The following is a 16,360-nucleotide window of genomic DNA, read 5'->3' as shown; positions in this document are numbered from 1 at the left end:
TTTTTGGAGGTGAGAGGGTTTTTTACCTGTAGTTCATAAGCATGCTGGAGTTGTAGATTTCTGTCAGCCCACATTCTGTCAATCACTTCCTCATCCTCACCTAGCTTTTTAAGTTTATTTTCAACATCAGAAGCATCAGGGTCTTTGTCTAAAATACTGCTGCCCAAAACGCGTATATCCTCAAACCTAGAAATAAAATTATCACACAGGTCTTCATGGCATAATTTTAGTAGCAACAAGACTTGTCACTCATTTTATTGTAAGCAGATTGTCATACTAAAAGAGGTTATGGGTAACATGTGCTTTTACAGAAGACCTGTCTTACTTGGGTTTGTGAGCTTTGATGTCCTCTCCTAAGTCTTGATGTTCCTGGATCATGATTTCAGCTGTCTGTAATTCTCTGGGCATCTCAGCATTCTGGAGCTTGGCTTTAGTAGCACTTGTCCACATACCCTGTATGAGACCAAGTGTTTGAATGCAACAGCACTTACATGATGTACAGCATTAAGAAACAGATGATGAAACGATCAGAATTGGAATAAAATATCAAAAGGCTTACAGAAGTCTGAATTGGCTAGGAAGTTAAGTAACATTATAGATTTGAGGCTAACAGAAAAAGTTGACAAACTTTTCTGATTTAACAACAGTATTACATGTAGCTTTATCAGATATATACATGTATGTATGTATATTGAAGAAAATTCAGGCAAACTTTAATATAAATTCTCATATGGTATAAGAGGGAAAAGAGTTTATAATGATGATTGATTCAAAGAGAAGACAACACTTTATCTAGACTCTTGTTAAGGGGATAATATATTATTTACCAAGTCTTTGGCATCAATGTTGAACTTTTGCACTTCTTCTGAGTCTTCTAATCGTCTTCTTTTCTGGGCAGCTTTATCCTGTTGAGTTAAAATAATGCAACATTACTGAGGATGCAATGAAATTAATGCAACATTACTGAGGATGCGATCAAAATAATGCAACATTACCAAGGATGCAATCAAAATAAAGCAACATTACCGAGGATGCAATCAAAACAACTTGAAATTATATAAAGGATGCAATCAAAATAATGCAATATTATGGAAGATACCATACAATTAAAATAATGCAACATTACCAATGATACAATCAAAATAATAACATGAATGTAGCTGCAGCTCTCTGCTTGAGAAAATTCGGACAGACAAAGCAGAGAGCTACAGATTCAAGCGTTGTAAAAACCTTCGATTAACGCCGCGGCTTTTTTGTCGCTCGCTTCGGGTATTATTTCTTGTATTTAATGCTTTCCCCCACTTTAAAAACAGTATCCAATAATTAACCATATATTTTACTCATATTCCTGGTACTTTATTTACCTTTCAAAGGTTCCAGGCGGCCGTATGTGGTTTTTGAATATTAGTAAAAAAAAAATGCATTCCGACGTCGACGTTGGTGTCATCCTAAAATAACACGCCCAAGTTTTATTTATTTAATTTCTTTTTTACATACGTATTGTATTCTTTGTAGACATTATACATGCTATTTGAACGTCCTGAATTTTTTATTTACATTTTCTTGGCAAGTATATGTTTTTTGAAAGACATTTTTTTCTTTCGCACGACCCCAAACATGGACGTCAGAATGGGAATTTTTTAAACAGACATTCCAAAACCATTAAGGGCTGTTTGGGACCTTTGACAGGTAAATAAGGTATCAAGAATAGGAGTAAAATATATGGTTAATTATCGGATACTATTTTTAAAGCAGGTGAGAGCATAAAATACAAGAAATAATACCCGAAGCGAGCGACAGAAAAGCGGCGGCGTAAATTGAAGGTTTTTACAACGCTTGGATCTGTAGCTCTCTGCTTTGTCTGTCCGAATTTTCTCAAGCAGAGAGCTACAGTTCTGCAGCTAACATGAATGAAGATGCAATTTTCAAGTGGAGAATATCAGCATAAAAGACTTCTTTAAAAAGAAAATCTTTCATTAATAAGCAAATTAAATATACATTTTGCCAAATATTTAATAGTAAAGGTTCTCCATACAGTAACTCACAAGAAACCTAACAATTTTCTTCTGAAACTCTATATTTGCCTTCCAATATCACCTCATAATAACTAGGAAAGTTGCTTTGAAATAATCTTTGCAACGGTGTCAACTTTCAGAAATGCTGTTGGGGGGGGGGGGGGGGGGGGGGGTGGTCATGTCACAGAATTCAGAATTGAATTGAAATGGAGGGGAAAGTTCACAAAACAACATTTTGGGATATCAGAATTACTAAGTTTGCACTTAAAGTAAAATAGCTGATTATGGGGAATTAAAGCAAACACATACAGTATTGCACCATTATTGACAAATAGGTAGGCTTGACTTGCAAATATACATTCTCCATTCTAACTTTTGTTGTTTTTTTATATAGGCTTAGACAGTAAACAGTTATACCATTAAAAACATGTTTTATTTTGCATGCATACGAAAAGTCAACAAACGGTACATAATTTTCAAGTCTGAACATAAGAACATAAAAGCAAGTATCTTATTTTGTTAACCCTATATTTCAGTCTCCCAGTATACTAATCAGAAAGAGCAAACAGTATCTTGTTATTAGTCTGCTACTTGGCGGAGTTTGACTGAGCAGTCAAGATGTCAACAGGTGCTATATTATATGTGTTAATTTGTACAACAATCATTAAGTCTGCAAGACTTAGTTTGTTTACAAAATTGTGATCTCAAGGATGGACTTGTTTTGATCAAGACTGTTTATCAAAGATTTCAAAAATGTTTTGCACTAGTCAGAAATCCACAGAAAAGTAGCAAATTCCTTCTCTTTAATCTATCATGGCATTGGACGGTCATTCTGGGGGAGAGAGATTTGGTGGGGTTGTGACCCGCCAAATGAAAGTCAGTTGGTAGCTAGGCCAGCTGATACATATATCATAAATAAATAAGCTGATACAACAAAATATACAATAATCTGTAAGTTTGCCCAATGATAACCTCTTACTGTGACCTATGGTAACAGTTCGTTTGATGATTTTTGTTTATTATTGGCTGTAAAAAAAACTTTGTGTCACTACTTTAGAATGAGCTTGTAATAGTTAAGTACCTGTAAAATAACTTTGGGTCACTACTTTACAATGAGCTTGTAATAGTTAAGTATTTGTAAAATAACTTTGTGTCACTACTTTACAATGAGTTTGTAATATTTAAGTATCTGTAAAATAACTTTGTGTCACTACTTTACAATGAACTTGTAACAGTTAAGTACCTGTAAAATAACTTTGTGTCACTACTTTAGAATGAGCTTGTAATAGTTAAGGACCTGTAAAATACCTTTGTGTCACTACTTTACAATGAGTTTGTAATAGTTAAGTACCTGTAAAATAACTTAGTGTCACTACTTTACAATGAGCTTGTAATAGTTAAGTACCTGTAATGAGTTCCAGAGGTCCTGTAGTTCTTTCTGTCTCTGGTCAACATAATCCTTTTCATCTGGATAAGATGCTCTCACACTGTAAAATAAAATTATACCCTGACATCAACTGCATCCGACTCTGAATATTGTTAAACTGTTTTCCGAACTTTGACAAAAACTTACGAATCAGCCAAGAAGTTCATTCTTTTCATCTTATCCTCCACTGGCACCAATTCTCTTTCTAAATTCTGAAAATGTGTACAAATAGATATTTATTAAGTCTTCTACATTGTATTCTATAGTGTATATAATACAGTTGAACTTCGGTATCTCTGATATCTTGAATACCATGGATATGTCAAAGTGATTTGGAAGTCCCAAATGCTTTTCTTTAAGTATTTTACACTCAATATTTTGAATCCTCAGATATGTTGAATTTTTTTCTCTGTCCAATTGAGATAACAAGGTTTGAAACAAGGTTTGACTGTATCTAGGTTAAAAAAATTTCTCATCAAGAACAAATTGCGTACACATTTCTCTTCTTCTTCAAAAAAAAAAAAAAAAAAAAAAAAAAAAAAAAAAAAAAAAAAGCAATCAAAGAAAAATCTATTTTCTTCACATGCAACAAACTTCCATGACCTTCTCGAGGAAGAAATTTGGAAAATTAATCAAAAACTATTTTAAAATAATTACTAGCAAAATATGCAAGACTGGAACAATTTTTATCCCTATGATATTTTATTTTCATAAAGAGGATAAAAAGGACTAAAAAAATGACCTCATACATGCAGTTGATGCATTTTTAAAAATAATTTGCAGACAGCTTTAGTAGAGTAAGTCATATATGTAGCAAGTCCAATTCAAGTTTTTTCTGTTTAGCATCCCCCTAACTTAAGGAACCTATTAGTACTCATCTATTCACAAGAAACACAAGCCAAAAAACAAAACACAAACTTTATTGTCATAAAAACATTTGAACAGATTTTTGATTTTGTTTAATTTGATTATTCAATTTTTCTTATACAAAGATCTATTCCTTTGCAAATGAAGGAAGTATATACCAAGTATTTACTAGTTTCACATTCTCAAAAAAAATATAGAAAGAAATTGACAGAAATCAGAGAAAATTATCAACTTTTGACCTTCTGAGTGTTTTTTTTTTCTGATCTGAAGTGTCAAAAACCAAGGTGCTCGCAGATGCTAAACATATGAAAAACTTGAAATGACCTATTAAATGGTAAAAAAACTTGAGGGATTGGCTAAAATAGCTTTGTTATATGGTCAATTTGTTATGTAAGGCTAAAATGCGATTTACTTCTTTTGCTACATTGCACAATGGCAAAATATGACTGTTACAGGTCTGAATTCATTGTGTGATTGCTAATGTGTTTTTTTCTGCAATCCCCATTCATTTCATGGAAGTATTTTTCCTACATAGTTATATTCCTTTACAGATTTAATAGATGAAAATTGTGAAATTTGCTGGAAAGGCAAAATGGCCAAAGTAGCCACTGTTGAAATAATGTAATCATGGTACTAACTGTGTGTCTCCGTAGGGCTGCCTCGATTCCTTTCATGTCTTTTCCAATATCATCCGAGGACAACGTATTATCCTTTTCCTTTATCCAATCAGCAAGCTCGTTACATGTGGACTGGAACATCTCAATGCTGAAAACATTTAAGCAGTGAATGATCAGAATTTGCACTGAACTATGTCATATCTCAAAGAAAGTGTTTAATTTTCAAGTAAAATGATTTGGCTTTTTTTTCCATTCTGAATGCTTACAATAATTACTGTCGATTTCTTATTTTATGCGAGTACTTTATATCGCGAAATGGCCCCTAGATGTCAAATCACGAGAACAATAATTTGCAATTTGATGTTTGATCTAGAAATTTTACATGCATTAAGCACCATAAAAAATAAAAGAAAGTAATTTTACTTCGCAAATGGTGCTTCATACAAAATTATATAATAATTAATTCCTCGCGTATGTTTGGGAATGTAAAGTATACAGTGAAAACTGTCTAATCTGTCCCCTGTACAATCCATTTCACTGTGGATTTCGACCTTTATTTTCATTCCCATTTTACTATTTTCCATGCTCTTTACGTATTATCTGACACCCTATCTATTCCGACACAAAATTTTTCTCCCAATTCATGGGATTTGACAGGTTTCACTGTATATATTTTTACCATTTAATACTTTATCTTTTAAATCTATATTTTAACCTTTCTGACAATCATTTGTTAGTTTATCATTAGAAATCAAACTTATTTTGTCTATATGCAAATTATATCTTAGGTCTGTTTAAGATTGTAGCAGCTACATAGGACTGAGTAGATCAATATTGAAAAATATGCTAGCCAGGCCTCTACATAAAGATAACAAGTATTCATTGTTCAATAGACCTAGATATCTAGCCTATCAGCTAGACTAACTGCTACATTCTTGCACACAGCCTTTTTCTTTTTCTCTAAAAGTAAAATCTTACACATCATAATGTTCTCTTACCTTGAAGCTCCCTGTAAGTTTTTCTCTTTCTCCATTTTTAATTTCATCAAACGATTCCATCTGGAATAATAAATAGAGATCTAAGATCACCTATATATCTTTTTTTGCTGGAAATTGATAATGCATAAATGTCTTGATAATGTAATTGTTTCTTCAAATTTTCTCTAAATCCCCGAGATACTTTAAAGGTGCATAGACACAGATTTGAAGTTTATATTTTCTCAAATTTTCTGTATAATATCACAACTTATATGTTGCTATAGCATTTCACACGAAAATAAAATTAAAAACTTATTTAATCTGGAAATTATTACAACTACGAATTTCGGGAGGCGTTTGATTAACACATCCTTGCACTTCCACAATTTTTAACTTTATCCTTAATACCTAAAAAAAGTAGCAATATTGTTGTGTATTAATAAATAATATTACATCTATAATCCAGAAAAACCCACTCACTTAAGTATTGTCAGCCCGTGCTAAGTGTTGTGTAGTTGTGTACAGAGTTTAACAAATTGAATACACCCGTGAAACGTAAACTGTTTTTGTTAACAGGGCACGAGCTCTGTTGTTGTTAATGTTTACATTTCACCGGGTGTGTTCAATTGTTAAACTCTGCACACACCACTGAGCACGGACTGACAATACTGGTGAGAGGATTTTGCTTTCTACATTTCTACTCTGAAATTTCTGCATTATAGTTTTAATATTTCTCATTAATAAACAACAAAATTGCTACTTTTCTAAAGTAATAAGGATAAAGTTAAAATTTGTGAAAGTGCAAGGATGTGTCTATCAAACGCGTCCAGAAATTCAAAGTTTCAATAACTTCCAGACAAAATAAGACTTTTATCAAATTTTCGTATGAAATGCTATAGCAACATATAAGTCATAAAATTATACAGAAAATTTGAGTAAATATTAACTTCAAATCTGTGTCCAAGCACCTTTAAACTTAATTGTAGAGAACTATAAATAAAATCATAGATTTTAGATATTTAAGTATTTTTAAGCATCTCATCTTATATGGGGGAATAGGACATGCTTTTAATCATAAATATGGCATGAAATTGTAACCAAGAAGGTAGATCATGAAAACAGCTTCAGGAAAATAAAGCTCTCGCAGATAAAAAGTGATCTACAGAATAATCTTAACTATCAATTTTCAGTAGTGAAGCCTATAGCCACTTAAAACAAATATTGACATAAAAGTTGTTTGCAATTTGACCTTCTGATAACCGGACCTCAAATATTTCATGTTTTCTTAAAAAATTGTACTTTCAAGATATATTGGGTCTGTGCTAGCTAGCCTAAAGCTTTAATATTAAATTCATGTGTGGAAATAATCAATTGTATTTTCTGTAGTGTAAGCTTGCTATTTCATACATAAATATATTCAATACTTATGAGATTGCAGCATATTGTATAGATTCTGTTAGGAATACTGTGTATATGTATGTTGATGTGAACTGATATGTCAAAGAAAATTTTGTTATAGTTATCTCAACTATGTAATTTTTAACATTCTGAATTGTTTATCTTTCCTGCCATATTCACTTAAGGACAGGTAATTGTCACACAAATATGGACAAACTTAAGTCACATGCCAAAATTTATTTAGTTATAAATAGTGGTAATATTTTTTCATTATCTACAGCAGTCTGTTCTAGTCTGTGTTTGGAATGACCCCTGACCTGTCGTTGATTTCTTTCTGCCGGACTTGGACCTGTTTGCTCTGACCACTTCCAGACTTGACAATCTCATCAGCCAAACCATTAATTTCATCCAGACGCCCCTTGTTCCCAGCAAGATTGGTCAGTAAATTCTTTTATAAATGAACAGAAAGATAAATATTAATATAATTTTTTTATATTCATTTAAGACTTTACTAATACGTATAATATTATACTTATCCAAGTGGATATGACTGAACAGTTTCTTTAAAATCCACCATTTTCTTGTACACTTTTGATGATGTGTGGAAAATAATGCTACAGTATCTTGTTATAAATTTTTGCAATATATTTACCTCAAACTTCTTTTTGACGGCTTCCACATTATCAGACAAACTTTCCTTACTGGTAAGGAGGACTTCCTGAAAATTTTTTTTTTACAATTTCAAATACTTTTTACACACGACATCTGTCAATGACACCCAAAAATCCTGTGTTAATTTTGTTTATTAGAATTTATTTCAGATCCTCACTTTCATAAATTTATTATACAGCAATAGGAACCTATGCCGGGGTTCTACGGTACCGGTGTACTTATTGATGAAGGTTGAAAACAAAACTATAAATACTTAGAATTGTAAACAATAACATCAACAGTAAATTTTTCCTAATTAAGAAACTCTTAATTAAAAGAACACCCTTTCATCTCCTGTACTTTACAGCAGAGTAATAAATGGGAAATAACTCTTTTCCAATTTAACATGAAGTAATCATTCTTGGCTCCTTTGGCTCCCACAGTCTATATACACATCATCATCATTTCCAGTTTTTAAATGTTAAATTTCACCATAATCAATACAAATTGCACACCATTTCACTTTTCAATATAATTTTTTAATGTTACTGATCTACTCTCATTTAGGATTTGCTCCATAATTTTTGTTGTTTTTTTTTTTAACTTGGAGGTAAAGCTCTTGATGCTGAATTTTCATTTGTTGCTTGATACTCCTTTAAAAGTAGCATTGTATGCCTTTTTTGAATTTTCAGATTTTGCCTATTGTATTTTATTTTAATTCTTTTGATTTCCTTAAAACATTTTACTATCAATTAAAAAATTAAAAAAAAAAAAAAACAATTGGAAGAAAAGTTAGGCCAAAAAATATTCATGCTTATTTGCAGTCATATAAAAATATTTATTTTTTACGCTTTCGCTGGGTTAAATAATTCTTGCTGAAACTGTGTTCCATTTATAATTTTTCACAGCAGTCACATGACATATGGCCTCATTCTTAATGTAAATAAACCAGACGACAACAGATATGCCAATCAGTTGTAAAATGCATCTATAAATTCACAGTTTTTGACATTTTTACAATATAGGGTTTGAAGACTGTTACAGGTAAAGTTTAAAAATGTGACCATTTAATGTTGCTTTTGATAACTTACCAGACTTTGCAACATTTTAAGATCTAAAGCGATAGTAATGACAACAAGGTATCACCAATATTTTTCTAAAAATATCTGACCGCTAGGTGTTGCCAACAGCAAGCAAATTTATAAATATAGGGATACCCCGGTACCGTAGAACCACTGGTATCGTAGGAATGGAGTATACATGTAATTAATAATGAATATTAGTCTCTGATAACATTAATCATGGTTAATGCTGAGAAAACAGCTGTCCTGGTCAACACCATAATAGGTTTTAATGAAGCAAAAGAACGCAATTTGACACCAACAGTTTTAAAGAGTTATATATAAACCTTCATTAGAGCCTGCTGGTGTGAAATCAGGTTCCTTTGAAACCAAAATGGGTTAATATTCTGGCTCTCTATAACTGTTCTAAAGAACTAGATATTTATCTTGCAGCTACTGGCTACTCACGTAAGGTTTTAATAAATTTAAGAAACCCAATCTGACACCAGCAGGTGACTATCAATGGGTTAATATCTGGGCCTTTACTTTCTTCCTAATTAATTATCAACACCCTTTAGTTTAAATGAGTCACTGTATGTGCTGCGTAAAAACATGTCATTTCTTGTTTTCCTTCCTCTTGAATTTCATATTAAAAAATATTTTTCATATTAAACATGATACTAAAAAAGAAGCAAAATATTATTAACTTCCTTTTAGAAAGAACAGCTGCTGATTTTCATTATTTATATCAGACCAGAGTACGAAATGAAACTCCAAAATAGAAACAGGGAACACATTTCTTATCATTCCTTTAATTCTAAATAATGCTCAGTGACTAATCTCAACATTTCAAAAAATTATTCGAAATTGTAATATCACATGTACAGGCAGTTTGAATTGAATAATATCTCAGGGTTTATTGTTTCCCTTTGAATTTTTTCTAATCCTGGTTTCAAAGGTTGCAACGTGGAAATGCAATCTTTATTGATAAATAAACACCAACTATATAAAGCTTCACACATGAGGAAAAAGACAGCTATTATGGAACATACGCTGTGCTGCATGGTTCTTAAATCCACTGGGATTAGAACAACACTGCTGGAGATGAATAAAGACCTTCATTCACTTTCTTTATTATTTATTTCAATCAATTTAAGAAAAAGATAATTACCTTTTCCTTCATCCAACTTTCAAATTCATCACATTCTCTGAAGAATTTAAATAATCTCATGGCATCTTCTAATGCTATGCGTCGTGCCTGTATAAAAATTGAAAACACAATTTTCATTAATTCACAATACAATTAGTAAATTATTCACTAATTTACAATATTAAATGAAATTAAAACGGATTTTTATAACATTATCCATACAATTACAAAAATTTTACATGAATAATGTACCCAATATGCAGATCAACTTTACAATTACCTGAGCTAATTTAACAAGTTTATTGTAGGTAAGATTTATCTGTTTCTGCCGTTTGTCCACATTATCCTTGTCAAAATGCAGATTTGCCTTTGATCGCACTGAAAAGAAATCAATGAAATAAATCACTGAAGACCTTTTGAAAAAAAATCATGGACTGGACACATCAATTTATGGATGTTCTTTCCAGGAACAATATCTATTGAAAATATCATTTATTTGAATAAGTCTAAAAATGAAGTTTGAAATTGAAATCTTTCCATACAACAATTTTCACTTTTCATTTTATGTTTCTTTGGGTTAATATGATCCAAAGTAGAAATGAAACAGTCTTGAAAATCTTAAATATGTGTTCCCTATAAAAGGGCAAACATTAACATCTTTAGAAAAATCAAATTTCTTTTAAATTGGTTTTTATGCCAATGCTTATCAGTATGAAATTAATTTGAAAGTGATCTGCCATATCTTGCAATGATATCACATGCTAATTACATGACACAATATATATAAGAATTGAAATTCAAAACAACATAAGTATAAACGCATGCAATTTTTTCAAATGCTGGGATACTTACCCAGTAGTGTTTTTTTGTTTGTTTTGTTTTTTTAATCCCGAAATTAATTTATCGATCAATTTTAACTAGAAAATGCATTATTTATGATTTTATTTACATTTCCTAAAAATAAATATTTCAGATTTTATCTAAATGTTAAGATTAATCATAATGATGAACTGCCAAGGAAATTACTTTGTGAATTCAATAACATTTTGTGAGCATTTCAGTTGATTTGCTGATTTTTATGAGGGTGGACAATCTTAAGCCTCTAAGACAGACATGAAAATCAATCTTAATTCAAAATCATAAGAAAACAATATTACAAGATGACGAAGCAGAAATGGTTGATACTGGCCCCAACAAAGACACCAATATAAACAGCAGTGACACCCAATGTGACCTTGATCTGTCAAAACTGAATCCTACCAGGCTATAATCAAAATCCTAGTGGCTACATAGCTCTACAATAGAGCTTTGATCTTGAATGACATGCTAATGATGCTAGCCTACTCATGATGTAGGAAAAAATTGCAAAAAATATTTCATGCTAGTTACCAAAATGAAGATGTCAACATTAGTAACTGCTTCACATCAAATGATACTATATAAATAGTAGTTGAGAATAATGTACCTAACTTGACAATGGTTTTCTTGGGATGAAAATTTTCAATGATACCACCATATTTATTATATGAATCTTTTATACAAACAAATATAACATTAAGTGTCACACTTTTTGGAATATCACATATATCATGAAGCAATATTGATTGTTGCTACATCATGGCTTCATCATTAAGAGGGATAATATTGTTTTTTAACAAATGTTCCTCGATGAATCAAATTCAACTTATTTACATGAAAGTATAGTACCCTTACATTGGTGTGGTTTTCTCTATTTATGGAATTAGATATGCGTTCATACACTCTCAGTAAACTTCATCTTCGATCAGAAAATTAATTTTGACTAGCTAGTTGTATCCTAGAAACTGACAACTGGTGGCTAGCTAAGCCATGTGTTCAAAAGAACAGAAATCAAGCACTTCATGGGTAGGTTAGCTGCTTCAATCTTGCATGCATTCTTGCTTTTAAGGTTGTTATTTTATGACCTTTAAGTGGACAAGTATTTTTTACAGGATGACATATAACCATTACAGATTTTTTTTTCATATTTTTAGGGGGTGGGTTGTGGATGAGGTTTTAATTATGAAGGGAGACTTTTATATTTTATGGCGACTTAACAGTTAACCTAAATATCATGATGCTTTAATAGTTTTTTTTTTAGGTTTGAGGGTATATAATTTACCAAAAAATGTATTTTCAAAAAAACATTTTGATCAAGGCTAAACATCTTACCTGAGGGAGCTCTTCTTAATTTGCTAGGTTTTTCTTTTTTCCTTTGAACAACCTCCTTTTTCATTACAGTTTTCTTGACTAGGACCTTCTCTGGGACTTTGGTTGGACGGCGGACAACCTTCTGGGTCACTTTTGGTTCTACTTCTTTGACATAATTTGCTGGTACAAATCCTTCTGTTCCATCCATTTTTCTGATTTGCCACCAGTCTGAATTTGTTCTCTGAACTAAGAGAAGAACCTGCAAATAAATATAAATATTACTGCATTGTATTTATTAATTTTTCTTTTATTTAAACAAGTAGGATGAGAAAATTTACTCAGCCATACTTTCTCATGATACATTTTTTAAATCAAATTAAAGACATGCAGTGCTATTAATAAAAAATGTTTTTGCTCCTTTTCTCATGCATTTGGGTAGTTACTGAGAATCAGTTGGTCTCTTCTATATTTTATACTATATAACATGTAATGCAAGATGAATATAGCTGGTCTCAAAAGCAGGTAAGCCTAGATTTTATTTTGAGGCCAAATATAAACAAAAACACAAAAAAATAATAACAAACAAGAGGTATATCCACTAATCATGGTAAAATATGATGAAAGGTAATTTTCTCATTTTTTTTCATATATACGAACTAAAACCTTTAATACAATTAGTTCCTTTTGTAGAATGATATGTAGTGTTGATTCATCCTATCTATTTAAGAGCTAAGTGAGGTGTCATTGTTTTAAGCTCATTCTCTTGTATGTCTTAGTTGATATGGTGGAGATTCTCTCACAGAGATTTATCTGTGTATGGAGTAATATGAAGTAATACTTTATGGAATTCAAATAAGATATCTAAGAGCAAAATGAGGAAAATAAAAAAAGTACTGGTCAAAGGCAAGGTCAAGGTCAGAAAATAATGTAAAATTTGAATTGCTCTCACCAATATTTATATTTGTAGGAAGTTTGATTCAAAACCTTGAAAAGTGAAGTTCAAGGCCAAAAAGAAGGTCAAAGTCAGAAAATTACGATGGTCAATTGCTCTCACATCATACAAATGTATGAAGTTTGATTATAATACTGAACAGTTTCTTTGAAAACTAAGGTAAACAAAAAAAGGATTAGAGAGGTCAAGGTCATAGTGAAGACAAGATCAGAAAATTATGACACAAATGAATAGCTCTCATCAGTTTATATCAGTGTATGGAGTTTTAAGAAAATATCTTCAAAAGTTACCATATTTGAAATTAATGTTAATGCAAAATAAGGAATAAGGCTTGAAGTTCACTGGAATGAGACTACTTCAAACACTTTGACCTGGTTACTCATCTGGAAAATGTAGGTCAAATCTAGCATCCAAAACTGGTATTATGCATCCATTGATGCTTCATCCATGTAAGTTTGGTTCAGGTAGGTAATAGTTTCTTGGAATTGGACATGCTCCAAAATCTAAAACGATACGTTACCGATCGGATTTAGTTGGTTTGTTTGACATTATAAAAAACTGTTTAAAGAAAGCAAGTGCAAAAATTAAACAACAATGAGTAGATTTTAATGATTGCTTACTTTATTAAAATTAAGCAAAACACTTCTTATTTCTTGGTCATTTTATCAAAGCACTAACTATTTGTTCTCACATTTTCTAAATGACAAATTCTCAATCTGTATTTATAAGTCAGTGATAGTTGTGAACAAACAATGCACACACTTGCATAACAAATCCCACAAAGTATTTAAATCATTCTCTTTATTTTTTCAACAACCTAAGATTTATGGGTACACAGATAGGGTACTAGGTTTAGTTCGGGGGGAATTCAGCAATACGATGCGCAAGGTCTTGACCTTTCAGCAATTCATGAGCTCTTTTGGAATGTCATTAATAAGCAGAAACAGCCATCCTCGCTCGCTACGTCCAGGCTTACAGGCTCAATCTTTGACGTTGTGGGGATGCGACACAGCATTAAATTCCCGTAAACAAAATTGAACAGTTATGAATCATTTACTTGAAAAATGTGAATTATATGCTGTGGGCACATAATATTTTTCTACGTTTGTCAATTTGACATTTATCTAAGTTTTTTTTTAATTTTTCATTTCCCCCACACTTGTTTTAATGTTGAAACAAAATCAGGTCTATAGAATTACTAACACGTGCGCTTTATGGAATGATTCATGGGTTCAGGCCCTTACCATGCACATCTATAAATTCCATATTTTAGTTTCAGTTTTTTTTTATTTAATAATTTCATTTTCTTTATTTAATAATTTTGTTTTCTTTATTTAATAATTTTGTTTTCTTTATTTAATAACTTCATTTTCTTTATTTAATAATTTCATTTGTTTTCTATTTAATAATTTCGTTTTCTTTATTGAATAATTTCGTTTTTATTTTTTAATTTTTTTGGTTTGCACTATTGGGCTGCCGTAATAAACTGCAAAACACTGCAGCCTGTTTTTATGCATTGTTACAACCTTAACATAATGAGCCTCCCCTATCCATTTGTGTAGTGATTTTACAGCCAATGAACCCTATTTAACACTTGTTTTGTGTCCACTGACAGAAATCAACTATAATTCACACCTCATTGTAACAATGTATAGTATTTAGTAAAAGCCCATTGCATAACTTCCATGATTACAAAATCACCACAAAACAAAGCAGAAGTATCGACAGCCTAATTAGCATGCCTCTCATAATTTAACACAATCAACACAAAAACTAACATCTTTATAGGAAATCTAGCTGCAATAATGTAGCCCTCTCAATTTTTTTAAATCTGATATTTTCAGGAGAGGGCCCTCTCCCCCCCCCCCCCCCCCCCGCCCCAAAAAAAAAAAAAAAAAATCGGACAGGGCTACATTATTGCTTGAAAGTATTCACTATGACTGATACAATGCTGTGTTGAGTGATGATACAATTGGAATTGATGATGGAACAATTTGAATCATAGGTTACATTCTACATAAAATGTGCACTTTAACTGGTCAATTAGGGCCCACCCACTCTGGTAACCGAGCATGATTATGCAATTATATATAGCTGGAAAGCTATTTAGTGGCCTAGCCATCTAAGATGGTTGTAGCCCACTCAATCAATTTTGCTGGAAATTTTTGATTAAAAGGCACCTTATTTACTAACACACCAGTAAGTTTCAGGTGTTAAATCCAATAGGAGCTTATGAAGATTTTTCTGCATAGTTTTGGCCATATAAAACTTGGGGAAAAAAACCCAACACTTTTCCTGATTTGTATGTTGTGCACTCCAAAAATTCAATTATATTGCTATTGATTGAGATAATCTGAGAAAGAGGCAAATCTTTCTATTTTTTCTCTTGGTCTTCCACCAAAATACCAGGTATTAAACTAATGTCAAAGACTATCTTCAGTCTAAATTTATAGATTTATGTTAGGGAGCTGCCCCCCCCCCCCCCAATAAGCTGGTGGATCAAACGGTTGGGGTATCAACTAACTTTACCAACCGATATTGAACATTTATAAACCTCCTTCATTTGAGATTTGATCTGATTATCTTGCACTAGACTAAGATCACAAATCACAACCATCCAGTTCTTTATCAAGAGAAAATCAAGAGAAAGATAGATTTTTAATACAAAATGAAAAAATTTGAAAAATGCATCAGTATATTTTAATATAAATTTTACATTTAGATAACAGTCATGACAGTAATATGAAATGGAATATTGAGGGAATTAACTGAACATTATAATAATTATATAAATTTTTATATGATTTAGTTAAAGTTTAACAAAGAAATGCCTTTACTAATTATGTAAAATAGAAATTATGTGAGTACTTTATATATACTAATCTCTATTTGTATTAACTTTAAAAAATTGGGGGAAAATCTATATTTGTTCATTTTGAGTCTACTGTAATAATTTTAAGAAAATCAGCACTTTAATTTACATACATGTGTACTTTTCAAATCAATTTTTGTGATTTCTTTCCATATCCTTGTTGAAGAGAACTAATACAAGTATATACATAAACCAAATTATTTTT

General features: G+C 31.3%; 1 protein-coding gene across 1 annotated transcript in view; it reads right to left on the bottom strand.

The window, feature by feature from the left end:
• Positions 1-16,360, bottom strand: part of LOC133182005 (spectrin beta chain, non-erythrocytic 5-like) — a 98,062-nt gene that overhangs the window by 31,750 nt on the left and 49,952 nt on the right. The window contains exons 21-32 of the mRNA XM_061316705.1: positions 12,353-12,590; positions 10,443-10,540; positions 10,184-10,270; positions 7,953-8,018; positions 7,618-7,748; positions 5,924-5,983; positions 4,947-5,073; positions 3,589-3,653; positions 3,421-3,502; positions 828-905; positions 326-453; positions 27-186 (exon numbers count right to left, since the gene is read on the bottom strand). Coding sequence (XP_061172689.1) covers positions 27-186; positions 326-453; positions 828-905; positions 3,421-3,502; positions 3,589-3,653; positions 4,947-5,073; positions 5,924-5,983; positions 7,618-7,748; positions 7,953-8,018; positions 10,184-10,270; positions 10,443-10,540; positions 12,353-12,590 — 1,320 coding nt within the window. The remainder of the gene's footprint in view (positions 1-26; positions 187-325; positions 454-827; positions 906-3,420; positions 3,503-3,588; positions 3,654-4,946; positions 5,074-5,923; positions 5,984-7,617; positions 7,749-7,952; positions 8,019-10,183; positions 10,271-10,442; positions 10,541-12,352; positions 12,591-16,360) is intronic.

The sequence above is a fragment of the Saccostrea echinata genome, unplaced genomic scaffold, assembly GCF_033153115.1.
Source record: "Saccostrea echinata isolate AGI-Se365-2 ecotype Australia unplaced genomic scaffold, CSIRO_AGI_Sech_v1 ptg000009l, whole genome shotgun sequence".
Classification (NCBI taxonomy): domain Eukaryota; kingdom Metazoa; phylum Mollusca; class Bivalvia; order Ostreida; family Ostreidae; genus Saccostrea; species Saccostrea echinata.
This window is presented reverse-complemented; position numbering and strand designations above follow the sequence as displayed.